Here is a 22,799-nt window from a genome sequence, read left to right on the forward strand (position 1 = left end):
TTTTAGCAGTCGGGTTTATGTCTTTATAATAATTCACTATTAATTTATGTTTTCTTCTAGAGTATTAAATAATAAAAAATAAGCAGTATTAATTATCATGTAATACTAATTATTACTATTTTAATAATTTATAAGCGCCAAAAAAACGTTTAATATGTTTATATAAACACCAATTGTTATTATTAATTATTTTGTCGGTAACTATTTCAAGATGTTTGGTTCAATGTTTTGGTATGTTCTACAGATATCATATAAGATCTACTACGAGTACGAGTGCGGCGCGGACGACGCCTACCAGTCGTACCTGGCGTCGGTGGGCATCGCCACACCGCTGGCTGTGTTGCCAGCTTTGGGTAAACATTATTAAACTTATTATTTTTCATATATTTTGTTACTTTTTTTTATAATATACTCGTAGAAGTAGTAGACGAGCATACAGTCCACCTGATGGTAAGTGGCTACTGCCGCCCATGGACATTTGTAATCAACCCCAGATAGGATTAGATATTCCTACCTGAGGTCGGCCACAAATGCGGCGCTACTCTGAGGACTAAGCTGGAACGCGTCGGAAAAGTATGTCTCCCTTACCACACCTTTCAAAACGGAACAGCAGCGCTTAACACTGCTGTTATGAGGCATCACTGCCACACCTAATGGCAGTGATGCCGCCGGAGTCGAACCAATTAATTTGTGTGATGCATGCCTAAAGTATATTTTATTATATATATAAAGCTTATATTCAGCAGTGTACTTATAAGGGATGATGGTGGATAACTGTGGTGATGTATTGTAAAAAAGCTGAATGGATGAATAGAAATCTATAAATTAATAAAATTGAAATGTATATGTGCAGTTTCAAAATAATCTGTTTCTTAGCTTATATTTAAATTTTGAACTGTTGTTTATAAATATATTATTTTCATATTCTTAGAGGCCAGAGTGTCGGCCCGTCTAGAGGATGCTCTATGGAAGTTAGCAGCCGACATCGCCATGCCTTCTTTCACAGTCACGGCTCTAGCTAGACTTGAGGTATATTTTTATAAATGAAACCATTTTTTTCTTACTATATTTGTACATAACAATTAAAAAAATGTTTTCTGAAAATTATTGTAATGATGTTATTAACAAATATACCAAAAAAATGTTGCTTACTAAAAATTTAAAATATGTTTCTTCATAGAAATATTTTCATTTCACTATAAATATTTTTATACTAGTATAAAATTCTGTGATAAATATTACATCCATAATAAAGAAATATAGCGCGTAAGTAGGACGAGGATATTCTCTCTCTACTCTTAAGTACTCTTAAAATATAACAATCTTTTAAAATATAACGCTATTATGTCTTCTAAATGGTTGAACGAAGTGCATGGAACATTAAGAATAGAATGAACTAAGCCAATACAACTCACTCTCCAGTTAGACGACCCGTTCGTGGAGACATCGGGCAGCCTCAACCTGACGTCACCATACTTAGAGGACTACTTCATCAAGATGGAGTTCAAGAAGGACTTCTCAGACCTGGAGAATGTGGTCGGCGGCGGTATACACATACGGCAGGGGAATCAAAGTAATTATGTAAGTTCAAAAATATATGTTTAATTGACAAACAAGAATATGTACTCCATACACTTTTCGTAAAAACTATTTTTAATAGCGTTGAACGTGGAAAAATATAAGTGTTGCTAGAATTGCTGGGTTATTGGAAATTCAAAAATTATATCTTCAACCTACTTAGACTTAGACCTAATATTATGTCACTGGACTACTCGTTTAAAATTATGAAATACGAGTATTTAAATTGGAACTCTGTACTTAATTACGAGTATTCGTTAGTTTCGGAAACCTCGTATCAAATAAATTTGTAGTTTTCGTCTACCGAACGAAACTCTACTATAATGGTTATAAATATTTAAAAATTTCATTATTGGTGTAGTCTGCGTAAAACTGCTAGTCCGATCCGAATATAGAAATGAATCGCGTCGCTATAGCAAATTGTATGGCTACATATGTTCGGAACAACTTCAGAGCGGTCTAGCAGTTTGGCGCAGACTATAATATTCAAATTCGTGGATGATTACCAAATAAAAAAATATCAGTTCAGATAAAAAGATAGCGTTTAACCCTTTTGTATTAGCCTTTATATAAAGAAATCTATATCTACGAACGTGCAAGATGTGTAATGAACTTCCTCCTGAGGTATTCCCAGAGCGCTATGACATGGGGCTCTTCAAAAAAGATGCAAAAAGACTCCTTCAAAGCCGGCGGTGCATTGGCGACTCCCCTGGTGTTGCAAATGTTCATAGGCGGCGTTGACTACTTTCCATCAGGTAGCACGTCTGCTTTATCGTTAGGCTCAAATATATATAAAAAAAACTATAATTGTCTTCCAGGCCTTCGCAGACGTAGTATGGCGCCCACCTCCCAACCGCCACATCCGCTTCCAGTCCCGAGCCGCCCTCCCGCCGGCCCTGCCGCCCTCGCAGCTGTCCCTCCTCTACGGCGAGGAGAACTCCCAACGAACCCTCACCGTCGACTTCACTAACGATGACAACTACTACTCGCTGAAGGCCGACCAGAGGCCCACGTCGCTCAGTGTTGCGCTGAGCAGCCCGCATAAGGGATTCCGGTAAGTGAAGCCCGCACCAAACTGCTAGTCCGCTTCGAATATTACGAATCGCATCGAATAGCAAATTGTAGATATTAGCGGGACAAAGACAGCGCGGGACCCTCCCGGCACCGGGAAGTCTATAATAATAGTGTTACGAATATTAAAATACCATTCATGTTTTGTAACATAATCATTATAATTAAATTCTGAATTATTGTATCAATGCTTTCTATATCTACCTTTATATCTTTATAAATATAGTCATTCTAGTGTTATATTGCTGTAACTACCACGCTAAATAGGCAGCAGATTAGAAGTTGAAGCAAAAAACAGTGATATTTGCATCTCTTCTCTACTACCTGTTTAAAAAGTAAAATTTACAACTAGTGCCAATTCGTACTTGTCATAATTCTTGAAATATTTGGTTCAAGTAGTTTAAAATCGTGATTGAGATTGTTACGATTCATAAATATCGATTTTATTCGCAGCGCAATGAAGATAATCGGCGAGTTCGACAACGACGATATAAGAGGTTCATTCGTGACTGATACTAACGAATATGCGATTACCGGCAAAGTTACCAAGCGAGATCCGCTAGAGGTAATATAAATAAAATTAAATTTTATATCAACGTATCGGTTTCACGCAATTTTTAGCGTGTTTACTGTTTATGATAACCGGCTAAGTATGATTAAAAAACTGTAACACCATCATCGTAAGTATTATTTCTTTTCACCATTTCTGACTTATAAACTTATGATATAACAGTTGTGCTGGAGTTGCCATTTACAGGTTTAAAAAGTGTAATAAAATCAGGATCTACTGTGATAAAAACGGAAAAATACACGATACAATCCAACATGTAATATATTTATTTCAGTATCATACATATAGAGAGTAATTTTTTCATAAGCCTTAGCTGAAAACCAAAATCAATTAAATTAAAAGAAATCTCAGAGCCAATTTTGAGGAGTTTATCCCTAATACTCTTTATATCATTTTTCAATATTTCCTATACTTTCGAACTTGACTATTCACATCCACATTATTAACAAATCCACGATGTATTTTATATCAATATAACCTGCGGTGGATATTCTTTAACACATTAGCTTTTACATTTTTAACAAATTCGTTACGCTTATAAAAAATAATAGTAAAACATTTTTTTTTCCCACAGCTCTCCGTAACACTGGTACCGAAGGGCCAAGGGCCAGCCATCACGGTCCGCGTGAAGTACGAGACCTCTCCCACTGCGTACATATTCGCCGCACATGTGGCCGGCCCCGTGCAAGCCACTGTACACGCTATGGCGGAGATCGAGAACAACTTCACCGACATATACTTTAAAGTGAGTTATTTGCTTATTACTATGCACTAATGTTACGTACCTCTCATTCATCATCTAATATATATCTATATAGTCGGATACATAACAATTGAAGGTGGTAGAACCCTTTGTGGTTCGACTCCGGCGGCACCACCGCCACACCTATTTCTACCTAATAACAGCATTGTTAGGCGCTGCTGTGTTCCGGTTTGAAGGGTGTGGTAAGGGAGACAGACTTTTCCGAGGCGTTCCAGCTTAGTCCTCAGGGGTAGCGGCGCATCTGTGGCCGACCTCAGGTAGGAATATGTAATCCTATCTGGGGTTGATTACAGATGTCCATGGGCGGCAGTAGCCACTTACCAGGTGGACTGCATGCTCGTCTGCTACTCCTATACTATAAAAAAAAATTAAGTTATAAAGTTGGCCAGTTAAAGTCAGGAAGTCATAGTCACATAGAAAAGATTACCAACAAAATAATTCCTATTTTTACTGTCTAAGGTCCTTGTGATATGACACGATACAATACGTGCTAATAATTATTGTGTTTTTTTTTACCTTTTGCACATGTATAATAAATGAACTTAGTTTTGTTAAATACACCATCGAAATATATTTTTTTACGCTAGTAGTACTTAACTACACATACTTTTTATAAATCTCACTTTATAAGACTTATTTTACTGGTGTGATACAAGATAGTAAATCTTATAATCATTTAAAAATTATTTGGATTCTTTATTAATGAAATAAAAAATTGACATAACTAAAATAAATTATTATGTACTATTGGACAGTCTTAGAAATTATTTATTCAGTTGCAAATATTTACCTCTTGTTTATTATTAAAATATAAACATACATAATAAACGTTCCAACAGGTGGACGCACCGCGTTTGAAGGACATGTACTTCAAATCGCACGTGGTCTCGTATCCCGACTTGAGGAAGGTGATGAGTGTTCAAGCCGCCACTCCGCTGAAAAGGCTCAAGTTCTTGAAAGGAGACGCTGATTTTGTGTAAGTTTTTATTACGATTTTGTTAGGGTTCCGTACCCAAAGCGTAAAAACGGAACCCTATTACTAAGTCTTCGCTGTCTGTCCGTCTGTACGTCTCTATCTCTGGAACCGTAATAGATAGACTCTTGAAATTTTTACAGAGGATGCATAACGGTGGCCGCTAAGGGACGAACAATTATTTTTTCGTGTTAAATCATTTTTGATAGTTATTTCGAAATAAATAGCATTTCTTAGTAAGATAGCATTCTAAGTGGTTAATAGTAGCAGAAGTTTATTTGTAGAAGTCCATGTTATGAAGTTTGGATAAAACTATTTATTATAATAGATCAGTACTTTCTAAATAATTTCAGATTTGGACCAAAAACTGGGTACCTGCTCTGTAAATATGACTTACCAGATATGAAGGGCGATGGGGACCTCAAGTGGAGTTTTCTGCTTGGTGATTTGTATATACGGGTATGTAGATTGTGGGTTTTCAAATAAAACTCCAACTTGAATCTTCAGTTCTTTTCTTCTTGTTTTTATTCCGAGGCGTACACACTTTTCCATACAACAAGGCGAGCTTAAGTACTTATTTTGGGTACCGCAACAGGCGCAGGCTCAGTCAGCAACCGCGTCCTATTGCCGTCCCTTTCTAACATAGCCTGTCTTACTCTTACAATTCTATGCTTACACTCTATTGCTATCCTACTCTTACATATCTATTCTTATTACGTAGGACTTATATCTATTGCAATAAAATGTCTTATTTACATAGTCTTAATTACATACACAAGTTACATTAATCCACATTTACATTTAAATTCTTAGGCCGTTGTCGTCCGTAATATTCTCCCCCCGGCGTAGATTCTTCGAAGCCTCCTCCATCTGAAGGACGGCAAGCTTCGTCGCTGGCCTCTGGAACACACCTCCCTTTGTGCGGACGTCTGCAGACCGGACGATGCCATCAGGTCCCGGGTGAACTCGCTCGACGACTCCTCTCGGCCAGGTATTGCGGGGTAAGGCGTAGTCGACCACAATTACGAGATCGCCTTCCCGCAGTTGTGACGCCTGTGCGTTGGACGGCCCCCGCGGAATGAGCGTAGGCAGGTACTCTCGCAGCCATCGCTGCCAGAACTGGTCCGCCAGTGCCTGCGCCCTTCGCCACGTGCTGCGGTCCGCCTCGGTGCATGGCCCCGTCCGCGGTAGCCCCGTCGATGAGCCGATGAGGAAGTGATTCGGCGTTAGTGCTTCCTCGTCCTCGGGGTCCACGGAGACGTGCGTGAGCGGTCGCGCGTTCACGCTGTACTCGGCCTCGGTGATTAACGTCTGCAGTACCTCTTCTTTTGGCGACTTTTCTTTGAGCGTGGTGCTTAGTGCGGTTTTTACTGAACGCACTAAGCGCTCCCAGGCTCCTCCCATGTGTGGCGCCCCCGGCGGTATGAAACGCCAGTCGGTGTTGTACTGCAGACCGTATTCCCGTAGTGCTGCGATCCATGCTCCGTATGTATTTCTCAGTTCGACGTCGGCCCCTCTAAAGTTAGTGGCGTTGTCGGAGTATATGACGCGCGGCCAACCCCTTCTGGCGGCCATCCTTCGCAGCGCCATAACAGCTGAGTCCGTAGAGAGCGACTGGACGATCTCTAAATGAATGGCCCTTGTGGTGAGACAGGTAAATAGTGCACACCACCTCTTTTCGTGTCTTCGTCCGATAGTCACCGTTAGGGGCCCGAAATAGTCCACGCCACAATAGGTGAAGGCGCGGTGCCCCGAGTCCAACCTCACTTTAGGTAGGTCTCCTTTCGGTGGTGTCGTCGGAGTCGCCTTGTACACGCGACAGTATTGACACGCTCGTGCTACTTTCTTGACTGTAGGCCTCAAGCGCAGTATGATGAATCGTTGACGGAGCTCGTTGACGACTCGTTCGTTATTCGCGTGTCCCGCCCGGCGATGATAATGCTCGACAAGCAGGTGAGTAAAGGGATGCTGCCCGTCGAGTATTACCGGCTCATTAGAGTGCGTTGTAGAATAGAGCGCACCTATACGGCCTCTTGCGGTTATTAGCCCGTCGTTCAATACTGCGTCGAGCCTTTTAAATTTGCTGTGTCGTTGTAGCGGCTGGTTGTGACTTAACCGCGCTAAGTCTTCGCTGAAGGAGTCCCGCTGCGCGCGTTGAAACCACCGTCGTTCGGCCGCTTCTAAGTGTGACACTTCTAAGTGTAGAGTCTTGTCTCTAGATCGAAGCTTCTCGACGAATAGCTGAGTAAGTGCCGTCGCCCTTATAAGCTTCAGGTAACTGGAGAACCTTCTAATGTCGGGTAATGAGTCGTTGCGGTCCGAGTCCTCTTCTGAGACGGTGTAACACGTCTCCCCGGTCTCTTCACCTTCCCCGTTCTCCGTAGGCCAGTGCTCTTCTGTGGCTCGTAGGAATTGCGGTCCCGTGAACCACCGGTCCCGGCTGTCGATCCCGTCGGTTTGAAGCCTGGTCGCATCGTCGGCTACGTTGAGTGTTGTAGGCACCCATCGCCAATCCTCTGTATGTGTGAGCTCGGCGATCTCAGCTAGGCGATGTGAGACGAACGGCGTGTATTTTTTCGTCTCGTTTCTTATCCACTGAAGGACGGTGCGGGAGTCACTCCAGTATATGACTCGTTTGGGTTTCCAACAGCTGTGCTCCCTGACTATAGTGTTAGCCATTCGTGCCCCGATTAACGCAGCTTGGAGCTCCAGTCTCGGAATGGTTAGTAACTTCAGTGGAGCCACCTTCGCCTTGGCCATTACTTGTATTGTTTCTATGTGATCGCCGTGTGCGATCCTCCAGTAGGCCACCGTAGCGTAGGCTTGCTCGCTTGCGTCGACAAACACGTGTAACTCGATGTGAGTTTCCGGCGTTACGTTGTAGCTATAGCACCGCGGTATTGCTAGTGCTGAGACATCTGGGAGTCGCCTTATCCACTCGTCGAATAGGTTAGCGTCTTCAGATGGCAATTCCTGGTCCCAATCAACCTTCTTGAGCCACAAGCGTTGTAATATCATCTTGCCGACGATCGTATATTGACTGATAAGCCCCAGTGGGTCGTACATCGACATAACCGCGCTTAGGGTTTCGCGTTTAGTCGGTGCTCTCAACCGCAGTCTGACCTCATCGGGAACCCTCTTGATGTCAGTGTTGAAGGTGAGGGTGTCGGAGCTCGGGTCCCAGCGCAGCCCCAATGTCTTTTCCTTCTGGTGTGCTGCTAACTTTACATTCGCGCTTTCAGACTTCTTATCTTCGGGTATGCTAGCTAAAACTCTCTTGCTATTTGAGTTCCATCTTCTTAAGTTGAAGTCCGCTTGTTGATGGATGTAGGTAACTTCGTTCACCATTTTAATAGCCTCCTCTTCAGATGGGAAACTGTCTAGGTAATCGTCCATGTAGTGTCGCTCCTTGACCGCCGTGGCCGCCTCTGGGTATTTACTTTCATAGTCGACGGCGTTGCGGTTTCTTACGCTGTGAGCGAGGTATGGCGAACTGCTGGCTCCGAATATCATGGAGACCATTTTAAATCTTCTCGGAGGGTCCGTAGGCTTGTCCCTCCATAAAAACATCTGTGCCGGTTGGTCCTCGGGTCTGATTTTAACCCTAAGGAACATTTCTTCGATGTCCGCTGTGACGGCGATTCTCTTTTCTCTGAACCCGAACAATATTCTTGTGAGTGAAGCTAGTAGGTCGGGTCCTTCTAGTAGGAAGTCATTGAGACAGACTCCCTTCACCTTAGCCGCCGCGTCGAAGACCATTCTAACTTTTCCCGGCTTGTTGTGATTGGTGACGGCGAAGTGCGGCAGGAACCATTTTACGTTGCTATCCCTTTCGCTGCCGTCGCATTGCACCGCGTAACCCTTTTGTATAAGGTTAGCGATCTGAGCCGCGTATTCCTTTTTAAACGCCGGCTCCTTAGTCATCCTCTTCTCGAGCGTGTGTAGTCTCTTAAGGGCAGACTCGTAGCTATCTGGGAACGTGGGGTTATCTATCTTCCAGGGCAGACCCACTTCGAAGTGGCCGTCCTTTCTTGTGGCGGTCGCTTCGAAAATGTCGTTGGCTCTCTTCTCATGCTTATTAATTTTTTCTTTAGTCGATACGCCAAGCGAGTCCACGTCGAAATGTGACTCGACGAGCTTCTGTAGTTGGACGTCGCTCGCGCAGATGTGAAGTACGGCCGCCTGGTCTTGATAAATCGATTTCCTGGGTACCGACCCGTGCAGTACCCATCCCAACTTCGTTCTCGACGCGGCGGGTTCATTTCTCTTGCCGGCGCGCAGCTGTCGCGATATTATTAGATGCCAGTTGTCGGCACCTATCAATATGCGAGGTCGAGCTTCTCCCTTACTGATGCTATCTTGTACAACTCGCAGGTGCTTGTACCGTTCTAAGTTGTGCGGTACGCGTTGGTGATGTAGCTGTAGTCCTTTTACTGTGCGGGCTGTCACTAAGTAGGCTTCTTGTTCGTGTACCCCTTTGACACGAACCTTGACCGCTTCGCTGTCGATCCTTCTCTGATCGTTAATACCCCTTATGTTCAGAGGTCGATTCGGTCCGCCGTTAGTGAGTTGCTTCGCTAATTCTTCGTCTATTAGCGTCACAGTAGACCCTTCGTCTAGGAGGGCGTACGTATTTACCTCCCCCCGTGGACCGCTGAGTTTCACCTCGCAGGTTTTGAGCAGTACTGATGTAATAGGCGACCTCCTTGTCGTGACGCTCATTACTAGCGCGGCTGCTTCGTCTTCCCTGCCGTCGTCCGGAGTGCTCACTGTAGTCGTAGACTCCGTTACTTTTTCTTTATGTAGTAGCGCGTGATGTTGGTAGGTACATCCGTGGACTCCGCAGGCCTTGGCTTTGCATGTGAACCTGCTGTGCTTCCTTTTCATGCATTTGAAGCACATCTTGTTGTCCTTTGCCCACTTCCATCGCTCGTTGACGTCGAGTGCTTTGAGTTTATCGCACTCAGTAGTGTAGTGTCCCCCAGTTGGACACATGAAGCATTTTCTTTCTTCCGGTTGACTTTCCCCCGCAGTGTATACGCCCTTGGTAGCAACCCGCTTTGGTGCTACTTCTCTTCTGACGGGTACCGGAACGCTTCGCTTCGTTGTGTGGGTGTACCTTATCATAAGGTCCGCTTCGGCCATTAAAAACTCGGAGAGTACTATCATTTCATTATCTTCCATGATGCGTGCTTCGTTATTGGCTGCGTACTCCGCCCATTTGCTTATGAGATGAGGACTCAGTTTGTCCATTACGTCTCGAACGAGTAGCGGGTTTCGTAGGTAGCCTCTTCTATCTATACTTTTTATCGTATAGACAATATTTTGAATCTTCACCGCGAACTCATACAGATCGGTGCTCGCGCTCCCTAATTTCGGGATCTTTTTGAGCTCTTCCATGGCCCGATCTATTATGAATTCCGGTCTTCCATATTTCATCTCTAATGTGCGCATGATGATATCTGGGTTAGATGCGGTGAATAGCTGTGACAGCACGGTTTCTCTCGCTTCCCCTCGCAGGCTGTTTCGCAGTCGAAGGAGATTTTCCGTTGGAGAGAACTTAAAGAGTCTTGTAGAATCTTCCATGGCGGCCTTATACGGTAGCCACTCGGCGACGGCTCCCGTGAATATAGGTAGTTCCGCTGTTTGGCGAGGCAACGGTCTTGAGGCGACTAGTTTTTCTAAGGTGTCGGCTAGCCGTTGAATGCCTTGGAATTTCGCGTTCTCCCCCCGTTGCTTACTAACGGGAGGGCGAACCTCTTCCGGTTCTTCCCTGTATTTCGTCGCCGTTGGTTGTTCCATGCTTCTATCCACCCAGTCTTGTACCCTTTCGTTGCATGAGCTCGCCGCATATTCAGATTCGGCTTCGATTGCAGTCATTTCGGCGGCTAATCTCGATTTGATTAGCTTTTCTTTCATAAGTAGCCGCTTCTCTTCTATAGCCGCGAGTTCTTTCTCCGCTTCGTATTGTGCCATCTTCATACGTGCGTCGATGCTTCGCTTTGAAGTGTTACTGCGAGCGGTGTGTGCCGGCGACGTAGGTCTCCGCACCGGCGATGTAGGTCTCCGCACCGGCGATGAAGTTTCACGCCTTGGTGGCGTGCTAGCTGGTCGTGCAGGTGGCCCCATGACGGACGTCCGCGTTGACGTCGCTGGTGCTGTCTCTCTCGCCCCTTCTGGCGGAGAGTGCTCCATCCTTTTTTCTTGGGAATTTCCTGCGACCGTCGACGGCGACTGCGGAGAATCTTCATAAATTCGGTGTAGCGATGGCCCTGGCGCACCCTTAGCGCCCGGGGCTGCTTCTGACTCGCTGTACCCCGATTCGGAGCGAACACGACCCCTTGTGTTCATTGCGATCGGCGTATTCATCTTGAGTCTTCTTTAAATCCGGCTTCTCGAAGGACCAATGTAGATTATGGGTTTTCAAATAAAACTCCAACTTGAATCTTCAGTTCTTTTCTTCTTGTTTTTATTCCGAGGCGTACACACTTTTCCATACAACAAGGCGAGCTTAAGTACTTATTTTGGGTACCGCAACAGGCGCAGGCTCAGTCAGCAACCGCGTCCTATTGCCGTCCCTTTCTAACATAGCCTGTCTTACTCTTACAATTCTATGCTTACACTCTATTGCTATCCTACTCTTACATATCTATTCTTATTACGTAGGACTTATATCTATTGCAATAAAATGTCTTATTTACATAGTCTTAATTACATACACAAGTTACATTAATCCACATTTACATTTAAATTCTTAGGCCGTTGTCGTCCGTAATAGGGTAAGTTTTAACTTTAGGTAGATCTGGTGGAATATATAGCTCGATATAATTATTAATTAATATTTTATTATCATCTGTTGACAAATTAAGGATTGACAAATTAAGTTTAAAAACGTATGACACGATAAATTGCGATTATACGAAGGATTTTATTTATTTATTTATTTTTAACACCCATGTGGTTTACAGCCCCCGATATGTATATGAGACCTACAGCCCCTAAGGAGTCTCTGAGAGTAATATTCTACTGTCGATAAATATCACGATATTGTTGTTACACATTAAAATAGGACAGTATTTAATCATTGTTCCGTCATAATAATGGTTTCTAATTCTAATCAACAAATCATCCAAAATGTATCAATATACAGGGTGAATTTTTAAAACGGGCCTTCAGGGCCAAATCCGAAACTATAAGGATTAGCGAAAAATGCTGAAAGGAGTTACGAGGCCGATTTTGATAAAAACTAAAACTGCATCATTAGTTTTTTAAAATATCTTTTTCCCTAGCCGGGAATCGAACGAGTTCATTTTTAAAAAAAATTACTCCTTCTATATTATTCCACCATCTGATAGTGTCGCTTATAAGGATCAAATTCTGGGAAGTAATGTTATGTGACAAATTAAAGGAAAAGGAAATTTTTGAAGAAAATACATATTTTTCCATACATTGCCATACTAATCCTTAAGGATTATACATAACAAATGATTTATGTGTAATTCTTTAGAAACATGCGTAAGTCATACCATTGAAGAATTTGTTGGTTAATCAACTAATTATTCGATGTTATAACCGTGACATACGGCTTAGTATGAGAAAGTAATAGTTTGGCAAGTAAATTACCGCCGTTTTTAGGATTTATTTTTTAATAGAAATAGATAAGTGATTAAATAGTTAATTGTTATTGTTTGTTGTTTATAGCTAAGTTTCAACAGTAAATATAATTTTCTATATCTCTTTGTTTAGTTATCACTCGGATTTGACTCGAAAAAGACATTCTCTTAAATTGACACTTTTACATCTGTATTAAACGAAACTCCGCCCATAGCAAGTTAAATCTATTATAATGGTCCAAAAAGTAACCTTAACTAAGTCGGACATAAAAATATAAATTCTTGAAATACAAAACGTCCATTTCGAATGATTTGAAACATTGAGCCAAAAAATTGTTAATACGCGAAATGTTTAAATTGATGAATGGCGGGAACTTAACTGCCAAATTAATATAAAAAATATGTATTTTCTTAAAATTGAGGCTTTTCCTTTAGTTTGTCATTTATCATTACTTCCCAGATTTTGATCCTTATAAGCAACACTATCAGATGGTGGAATAATATAGAGGGTGTATTTTTTTTCAAAATGAACTCGTTCGATTCCCGGCTAGGGAAAAAGTTATTTTAAAAAAGTAATGATGCAGTTTTAGTTTTTATCAAAATCGGCCTCGTAACTCCTTTCAGCATTTTTCGCTAATCCTTATAGTTTCGGATTTGGCCCTGAAGGCCCGTTTTAAAAATTCACCCTGTATACGACTTACCGCCCCTAGGGAGTCTAAAAATCCCTTAAAGGCCACTAAACGCCGTATACTACAATATTTACACTCTAATATCATATTAATAATCAAGTAATGCAACACAAATTTGAAATATATAGTCTGTAAGGTATTTATGATATGGACCTCTGTATTCAATTATACTTTTGAATCTTTGTTTATATTGTCTGAAATAAATTGTTATTATTATTAAAACTTTTTTTACTTGACTTTTTATGTACCGTAGGCCATAGGACAGCAACTTGTAGAACAACTTCAGAAAAGTGTGGACCTGGACATTTACTTCGGTAACAGTACAGCTGACGACGGACTTATAAAGACCAACGCGGGCTTCAGAATGGACCTCGATCATATTTGGGAGTGAGTCAATTGTATTTTTGTACGGTTTATTTTAGTAGTATCAGATAACTTAGTTCTTATTGTTGTGTCAAGTGTAAAGTTCTTAACGGTTACATAAATAAATATATGTCTTCAAAATAATCGAAAATTCGAAATAATAAAATAAAATCTCAAAGCCAGCAAGTACTATTTCCAGTGAACAGTTCATTTTTTTTTTGCTATGTCTAATTATAATAACCAGTGTCTTTATAAGTATATGTATTGAACATAAACAATAGTAGTCTATAGGTTAGGTACTACATCTATTGTCCCTGTAGTTCCGGGACTGGACTAGGGCTACGGTATCGGGGTATGTGTGGACGGCGGTATCAGGACATCGACATCAGGACGGCGGTATGTGTGGTCGCATACCATCGTGAACACCAGATGGTGTGGGAGGAGCGAAAACTGCTCTCCCAGGGCAGAGCCCGATCGGGGCATCGCGCTTGGAGGACTCCGGTTGTGTTCCGTCGGAGATCCCGGAGTTCTCCAACAAGCGTTGAGGACGGCCACCGGGGGGGGTTTTAGTGCGGTAAAAATCCCACATAACTCGACGTCGCTCCCACGTCGTCGGGTACCTTTTGAAGGTTTCCCCCTCGAAAAAAAAAATGTACTACATCTATAAAATTCATTAATTTCATTAAAACAGGCTTAAGCGTCTCTGTACGATATTCAAAATTAACAAATATTACCCGCTGTATATCCGATATCGATCTTTAATTAATATTTAACCGTTTTAGTCTATTTACCGTTCTCCTGGCTAAATAGCTGCTCGAAATATTCTTTAAATTAATCTATTTTAAATTGCCCCAAATTTCATATTATCCAAAACTTCTTTAATATAATATCTCCTATTAACAGGATTGGTGCCAACGCCTCATTCGGTTACATAGTGGACACACGCATGAACCTGGTCATCAACGCCATACTACCCAAACCCAACGTAGATGTCCACACACTGTACCTCGACGGCAATATGGGATCCGCTGATAACCCCACGAAGACCGTACAAGCTATATATAAGACAGATGTCACTGATGTGCTAGCGGGGTTGAAGGGCAAGGTATGAAGTTTGTTAATTTGTGCCACATTATTAAAGATGTGCTTCGGTATGTGTTAAGTATAAAAAAAATATATAACTTTATGAATGCAGTGTATTTTTTTTGTAATAATAATATTTGTATGAAAAAATAGAGAAATAAATGCAATACATTAAGTACTGGTAGGTATTTGATCACTAACGTGTGTCAGTGTGAAGCCACATTACACAAACACTAATAGAGGTATTTTATGTATAGTCCGCGCCAAACTGCTAGTCCGCTCTGAAATTGTTGCAGATGTAGTCATACAATTTGCTATGGCGACGCGATTCATTTCTATATTCAGAGCGGACTAGCAGTTTTACGCGGACTACTAGCTTTACGCAATCGACATACTTATGATTATAGAATAAGATTGTTGCAGAACCAAGTAATTTGCAGATATGCACGATACGCGGTTTTTAATTTAAGAAATTAATCGATCGAAGATCGTAGTCACGGCGAAATTGCAATGGGGGGGAGAAACCGTTGACAAGTACTAATGTTAAAATCTATCTACCATACGACTAATTCGTTTTTCTTTTCTAGGTTCTATATCACGACAAATACATGTGTCGACGCATATTTATGTGTTACCTAGTTAATGAAGTGCTAAGGTGACACACATATTTGTGTGTCTACACATGTATACAGACACGTTTATATACATTTGTATCATTTCACAGTACAAACAAGAACTAGAAGAAATGGACGTAAACGCAACAGTTATCTGGACGGCGAGCTCCCAACACAAGAGCGTCGATAACATCGTGGCGTACAAGTGGGACGTTAACGGCTCAGTGTTCGTGGATTACACCCTTACCACGCCCTTGTATGAGGGCGAGCCTACCTTCACCCTTGTAGGGTCGTATCAGAAGGACATGGTACGGGGTTATAAGGTTGTCAAGTAAGTGGTCTTTCTTTAGTCATAAAGAGATGATGATTACTGTGTTGTTTTATTCCGCAAAACAGGTGGTAGAAACTTTTGTTGTTTGACTCAGGAGATACCTTCGCATACCTTTTGTCTAATAACAGCAGTGTTAAGTGCTGCTGTGTCCCGCTTTGAAGGGCCGTGGTAAGGGAGACATCATCAGATAGAGTAACTGTAACCAACGTCAGTTACGACTTTAAACTTATCTGGGGTTGATTACAGCTGCCTCTGAGCAATAATAGCCACATACCATCAGGTTGAAGGTGATAGAACCCTTTGTGGTTCGACTCCGGCAGCACCACCTCCACACCTATTTCTGCCTTATAACAGCAGTGTTAATCCTATCTGGGGTTGATTACAGATGTCCATGTGCGGCAGTAGCCACTTACTACTAGTGGACTGCATACTCGTCTGCTACTCCTATATTATAAAAAAAGGGTGACCACTCGCCCTTCTGCTACTATTTTCGCATTTTTTTTAATTTGTATACGTTATACACACCACGACAACGAGATATTTAAAAGAATTATATATTCCAGGAGTCTAATGCATCGTCCCGGTTCTCAACAAGTGGGTGAACTGGATCTCCGCTACGGGGGAGTTAAACACACGGACGGACACTTCAACCTGTCCACACCCTTCCATGAACTGCCTTGGCTTAAATCTATATTTGATGTAAGTTCTTATTAGAAAAATATTCTTTGTACCTAATAATGAAGTTCAGAGGTGTTGCTGATATATATATTTTATGTAGAAACGTCAAAAATGTCGAATAAACCTGGAACTGTTTGAAAAATTGAAGCTAACTAATATTAATTCGTGTTTTTTGATCTGCTTCTAAAGAAAGAGAAGAAAGACATGTCGACAGATCATTGCCATGTAACTGTAATATTTGTTAGTATGGCAGTTTAAATTAAGTGTTTTTCACGGATTATTTTCAATATACAATTCATACAATACATACGATATGTCATAGAATACGACATAAATATAAATGTCATATAAACTGCTAACATCGATTAAAACAATTCATCTTCAAAATTATTTTATAGTATTCTTCTAAACGTAATTATTTGTACGCCAACCGCTTATTATCCTGTTATTTTCATAAATAAGAAATAATTTACGTGTTAATTATCTTTAAACAGATCAATAACGTAGAAGAGTTCTCCGACAACAAGGTAGACTTGTTCTGGCCGAACAAGACCGCTACTATCAACACCACACACAACTACAAGAAGGAAGACAAAGGGTTCACTCAAACTGGCATCATATCACTTTCCGTTCCATTGCAAACTCAACATTTAGTCAACACGGAGTATTACTACGTACAAGGAGAGAAAACTAGCAATGGAAACGCAACAATTGATTTCGACAGAGAGAGATTCGTGAAGGCATCGTTCAATCAGATACTTAGTAAGAGTGAACGGAATCTGGATCTTGCTACGATGGACATCGAAGTGGAGAATGTACACACGCCTGTCGGTGTGAAGTACATACATGAATATGACGACACGGGAGATATAGTAAGTGGCTGATTGTTTTAAGGTATTGCTAAAGATACTTTAAAATATGGTAGAATATGTTTCGACTGGGAAGGTACCATGGCTTTCTCATTTTTACTTTAAAGCAGTTCTACGTTGTGGGCGGTAAGTCTATGGATTAGGTCCGTCAGATAGACAGATGCAATGATTTTTAATATCTGTTTTTTAGGTCTTTAGCATGCATGATATTTTTGTGAATAAGTTTGTTTATTTTATGATTATTACCTCCAGCGGGTCGAACCAACCAATTTTGAACCAACGGGTCTAGCATATCATATTGTACTACATATTATATTGAAAAAATATTTGATTAATAATTGGCCAAGTGCAAGTTGAACTCGCTAAAAAAATTATCCTAATACTATAAATGTTCCTAGGACGTCAAACAAGCTACAGTCTTCCATCTCCACAACGCTACAAAGTTCAACGTGACAGGCAAGCTAGACATGTTCACTTACAAGATCGGCAAGAACCTCAAGTTCACGGCTATACATGGGAACCGAACCTGGACCTTCGCGAACCAGTACGAAGCGGTCGATACCTCGCTGGTGCAAGGAAGCAATATCACGTGGGCGGAGGATGTGTGGTTCAATTATAAAATACACGTCACCAATATGAGTGTAGTACGTATTTATTATTTATGTTAATTAAAATAATGGCTGAAATTATTTTTATGACCCTTGCTGCGTATGAGACTATGAGTTTTTCTGATGAGAGACTTGGGAACTGTCTTGTAAAACGTTTAAAAGGAAATTAATGATTGAATATTAATCTTGATCTCTCTTTAGTATGCGCCGTCATATGCGTGTGAGGTTGATGGAATTTTTTATTGGAATCTTAAGTGGCGAGGACGGAGCCTAGGGCGGTGGGAGTTACTTTTAAGTAAGCTTATTAGCACTTAAAGCAATTCCATTTTTGTCTCTTTTTCGTTAACAATGTTGTTTTGTTTGGTAGCCACTGAGGAGATTTAACAAATATGATTCTGGTCCAATTTCGATCACTAGACAAAAAGCTCGTAGTCTTGTGTATAGAATTTTTAAACGTTGGTGAAACTTTTCGCCCTTGCCAGTTACCATTTATTTATTTAAGATAATGTGTCTTGTACTTGCAGGAGGACACCGAGTCGCAGCAAATAGTGATGGACGTGTGGTACCCGCTGCGCACGTTCCGCGTAGAGGCGCTGTACCACTTGCAGGACAGCTTGCTAGATGGACGCGCCAAGATGCTATGGAACGTTCGCGCCGAGAACCGCACTGCGGAGCTCCGCGCTCGCTGGGACAGCCCGCCGCTGCCCGACGGCAACCGGCACGACGTGCTGCTGGCGCTCGCGCACCCGTCCTTCAGGAAGGTCAGTCGCCGCGCCGCCGTAGCGCTGCAGCGCTGCAGCGCGGACAGCCGCCGCTGCCCGACGGCAACCGGCACGACGTGCTGCTGGCGCTCGCGCACCCGTCCTTCAGGAAGGTCAGTCGCCGCGCCGCCGTAGCGCTGCAGCGCTGCAGCGCGGACAGCCGCCGCTGCCCGACGGCAACCGGCACGACGTGCTGCTGGCGCTCGCGCACCCGTCCTTCAGGAAGGTCAGTCGCCGCGCCGCCGTAGCGCTGCAGCGCTGCAGCGCGGACAGCCGCCGCTGCCCGACGGCAACCGGCACGACGTGCTGCTGGCGCTCGCGCACCCGTCCTTCAGGAAGGTCAGTCGCCGCGCCGCCGTAGCGCTGCAGCGCTGCAGCGCGGACAGCCGCCGCTGCCCGACGGCAACCGGCACGACGTGCTGCTGGCGCTCGCGCACCCGTCCTTCAGGAAGGTCAGTCGCCGCGCCGCCGTAGCGCTGCAGCGCTGCAGCGCGGACAGCCGCCGCTGCCCGACGGCAACCGGCACGACGTGCTGCTGGCGCTCGCGCACCCGTCCTTCAGGAAGGTCAGTCGCCGCGCCGCCGTAGCGCTGCAGCGCTGCAGCGCGGACAGCCGCCGCTGCCCGACGGCAACCGGCACGACGTGCTGCTGGCGCTCGCGCACCCGTCCTTCAGGAAGGTCAGTCGCCGCGCCGCCGTAGCGCTGCAGCGCTGCAGCGCGGACAGCCGCCGCTGCCCGACGGCAACCGGCACGACGTGCTGCTGGCGCTCGCGCACCCGTCCTTCAGGAAGGTCAGTCGCCGCGCCGCCGTAGCGCTGCAGCGCTGCAGCGCGGACAGCCGCCGCTGCCCGACGGCAACCGGCACGACGTGCTGCTGGCGCTCGCGCACCCGTCCTTCAGGAAGGTCAGTCGCCGCGCCGCCGTAGCGCTGCAGCGCTGCAGCGCGGACAGCCGCCGCTGCCCGACGGCAACCGGCACGACGTGCTGCTGGCGCTCGCGCACCCGTCCTTCAGGAAGGTCAGTCGCCGCGCCGCCGTAGCGCTGCAGCGCTGCAGCGCGGACAGCCGCCGCTGCCCGACGGCAACCGGCACGACGTGCTGCTGGCGCTCGCGCACCCGTCCTTCAGGAAGGTCAGTCGCCGCGCCGCCGTAGCGCTGCAGCGCTGCAGCGCGGACAGCCGCCGCTGCCCGACGGCAACCGGCACGACGTGCTGCTGGCGCTCGCGCACCCGTCCTTCAGGAAGGTCAGTCGCCGCGCCGCCGTAGCGCTGCAGCGCTGCAGCGCGGACAGCCGCCGCTGCCCGACGGCAACCGGCACGACGTGCTGCTGGCGCTCGCGCACCCGTCCTTCAGGAAGGTCAGTCGCCGCGCCGCCGTAGCGCTGCAGCGCTGCAGCGCGGACAGCCGCCGCTGCCCGACGGCAACCGGCACGACGTGCTGCTGGCGCTCGCGCACCCGTCCTTCAGGAAGGTCAGTCGCCGCGCCGCCGTAGCGCTGCAGCGCTGCAGCGCGGACAGCCGCCGCTGCCCGACGGCAACCGGCACGACGTGCTGCTGGCGCTCGCGCACCCGTCCTTCAGGAAGGTCAGTCGCCGCGCCGCCGTAGCGCTGCAGCGCTGCAGCGCGGACAGCCGCCGCTGCCCGACGGCAACCGGCACGACGTGCTGCTGGCGCTCGCGCACCCGTCCTTCAGGAAGGTCAGTCGCCGCGCCGCCGTAGCGCTGCAGCGCTGCAGCGCGGACAGCCGCCGCTGCCCGACGGCAACCGGCACGACGTGCTGCTGGCGCTCGCGCACCCGTCCTTCAGGAAGGTCAGTCGCCGCGCCGCCGTAGCGCTGCAGCGCTGCAGCGCGGACAGCCGCCGCTGCCCGACGGCAACCGGCACGACGTGCTGCTGGCGCTCGCGCACCCGTCCTTCAGGAAGGTCAGTCGCCGCGCCGCCGTAGCGCTGCAGCGCTGCAGCGCGGACAGCCGCCGCTGCCCGACGGCAACCGGCACGACGTGCTGCTGGCGCTCGCGCACCCGTCCTTCAGGAAGGTCAGTCGCCGCGCCGCCGTAGCGCTGCAGCGCTGCAGCGCGGACAGCCGCCGCTGCCCGACGGCAACCGGCACGACGTGCTGCTGGCGCTCGCGCACCCGTCCTTCAGGAAGGTCAGTCGCCGCGCCGCCGTAGCGCTGCAGCGCTGCAGCGCGGACAGCCGCCGCTGCCCGACGGCAACCGGCACGACGTGCTGCTGGCGCTCGCGCACCCGTCCTTCAGGAAGGTCAGTCGCCGCGCCGCCGTAGCGCTGCAGCGCTGCAGCGCGGACAGCCGCCGCTGCCCGACGGCAACCGGCACGACGTGCTGCTGGCGCTCGCGCACCCGTCCTTCAGGAAGGTCAGTCGCCGCGCCGCCGTAGCGCTGCAGCGCTGCACAGGTGGCACAGCTTACGGAACGGTCGCGTGCAGCTCCTGCGGATCGTGGACGCCAAGAACAGTACAGCGGAACTGCGCACAGAACAGGATTACCCGTCCTTTAGGAAGACCCATTACTTTCGACTACGCAACTGTGTTACGCAATACAAATCTTAAAAATGAAGAACACCGACCTGATATAAAAGCTTGACGCACCCGTCCTTTTAAAAGATCTTCTATCGCTTGTTTCTGTTTCTACTCAACTGTGATACCAAATACACTAACTACAAAACTTTATTATTAAAAAACACTCGCAATAATTTATTTACAAAATATTTTATACTATTCCTAAATTGTGAACATTTTCATTTCGAGTTCTTCACGTATATGGCTCATATTTATTTATTTATTAATTAGAATGATACACTTACACAAATTAACATTGACACTGTTGGTCCTTCAAGCCAGATAAAGAAAAATCAATATTTTTCTCCTACCTAAAACGGTTAAAGGTAAACGGTTAAGTCCACAACTACTCTTGAACTATATTTTTTTTATTTCTAGGACGTTACTCTCAAAGGACAATACGTGACGACACCAGCAGTGATGTCGAACCTATCAATGGAACTGCAATACTCGGACTACGAGAATGAGTACCTCAAACTGAACACCATCCTCACTGACAACTCTGTCGGACCAATAAGAGACTACAAGTTCGCGTTGAAGTGCACCCATCCGTCCACTAACTTAGACTTGGATATGACGTCAGATATCAACATACACAGCAGATGGTACTTCTTGAACAATTACTACAAGTTCCAGAAGACGTTGTTCTACGAGAAGTTGAGGAGCAATAAGCTTTTGATTGATTTGAACAAGAATATTGTTAATTGGGAGGTAAATGTCATTTTTTTGTGTTTACGTTACGTTGCCACGTCTGTGGAAACAAACCAATAATTTACAAAGAAACATAGAATCATAATGTATATAACGTGTATATTTAATGAAGTTGATATCAAAAAGCTCGCGCTAGCGACCGCCTAAGTTAGAGATTTGTTAGACGGTCGCAGATAAAGGCTGACGAATGTCGGCGACGGATACTGACAAATGTTGCCGACGATCGCATTCTGTCACGTCCCGTTGTCCGTGAACGCCATTCCTAATAGCTTTGCGCCTAATAGCGCCAAAAACTGTCGTCGACTGTCACGCGCATATTAAATCACTGTCACTCATGTCCTACCACCTTAACACCGCGCCCGTTTTACAGCGTATAAACGAAACGTACTATTACAAAGTGAACGGGTCCTGGGAGTTGTCGTACCCGCGCTACCGGCTGTGGGGTGGAGTCTTACGACCCGGTGGTAACGACACCGCCTGCGCTGAGCTGTCCATGCTGCAGAGGGCGCTGGTGGCGCACTACAATAGTACTGACGGTGAGTTACTATAGTATACGCGGTGATTTTTTCAAATAAGCCTTCAGAGACAAATCCGAATCTATAAGGATTAGCGAATAATACTGAAAGGTCGATTTTGATTAAAACTAAAACTGCATCATAAGTTTTTTTTTTATATCTTTTCCCTAGCCAGGAATCGAATGAGTTTATTTTGAAAAAAATAACACACCCTATATTATTCTAATATCCGATAGTGTCACTTATAAGGATCAAATTCTGGGAAGTAATAACAAATGATAACTAAAGGAAAAGCCTAATTTCTAACAAAATACATATTTTTTCATATTTTGGCAGCTAAGTTAATAAAAATAAGCTATTCATTAATTTAATACATTTCGCATATTAATGTTTTTTTGTAGCCAAATATGTGAAATCGTTTAAAAGCTAACG

At 45.0% G+C, this 22,799-nt stretch overlaps 1 protein-coding gene across 1 annotated transcript in view; it reads left to right on the forward strand.

Annotated features, from left to right (window-relative positions):
• Apoltp (Apolipoprotein lipid transfer particle) overlaps positions 1 to 22,799 on the forward strand; it is a 68,737-nt gene that overhangs the window by 33,900 nt on the left and 12,038 nt on the right. The window contains exons 39-55 of the mRNA XM_073090099.1: positions 245 to 353; positions 932 to 1,029; positions 1,423 to 1,581; positions 2,397 to 2,632; positions 3,103 to 3,214; positions 3,795 to 3,965; positions 4,823 to 4,959; positions 5,310 to 5,415; positions 13,512 to 13,645; positions 14,525 to 14,726; positions 15,429 to 15,649; positions 16,213 to 16,348; positions 16,822 to 17,199; positions 17,595 to 17,840; positions 18,329 to 18,565; positions 21,520 to 21,852; positions 22,223 to 22,388. Of these exons, the coding sequence (XP_072946200.1) occupies positions 245 to 353; positions 932 to 1,029; positions 1,423 to 1,581; positions 2,397 to 2,632; positions 3,103 to 3,214; positions 3,795 to 3,965; positions 4,823 to 4,959; positions 5,310 to 5,415; positions 13,512 to 13,645; positions 14,525 to 14,726; positions 15,429 to 15,649; positions 16,213 to 16,348; positions 16,822 to 17,199; positions 17,595 to 17,840; positions 18,329 to 18,565; positions 21,520 to 21,852; positions 22,223 to 22,388 (3,181 nt within the window). The remainder of the gene's footprint in view (positions 1 to 244; positions 354 to 931; positions 1,030 to 1,422; positions 1,582 to 2,396; positions 2,633 to 3,102; positions 3,215 to 3,794; positions 3,966 to 4,822; positions 4,960 to 5,309; positions 5,416 to 13,511; positions 13,646 to 14,524; positions 14,727 to 15,428; positions 15,650 to 16,212; positions 16,349 to 16,821; positions 17,200 to 17,594; positions 17,841 to 18,328; positions 18,566 to 21,519; positions 21,853 to 22,222; positions 22,389 to 22,799) is intronic.

Source organism: Epargyreus clarus, unplaced genomic scaffold, assembly GCF_041222505.1.
Source record: "Epargyreus clarus isolate Ecla_fem2 unplaced genomic scaffold, WU_Ecla_fem_2.2 ptg000032l, whole genome shotgun sequence".
Classification (NCBI taxonomy): domain Eukaryota; kingdom Metazoa; phylum Arthropoda; class Insecta; order Lepidoptera; family Hesperiidae; genus Epargyreus; species Epargyreus clarus.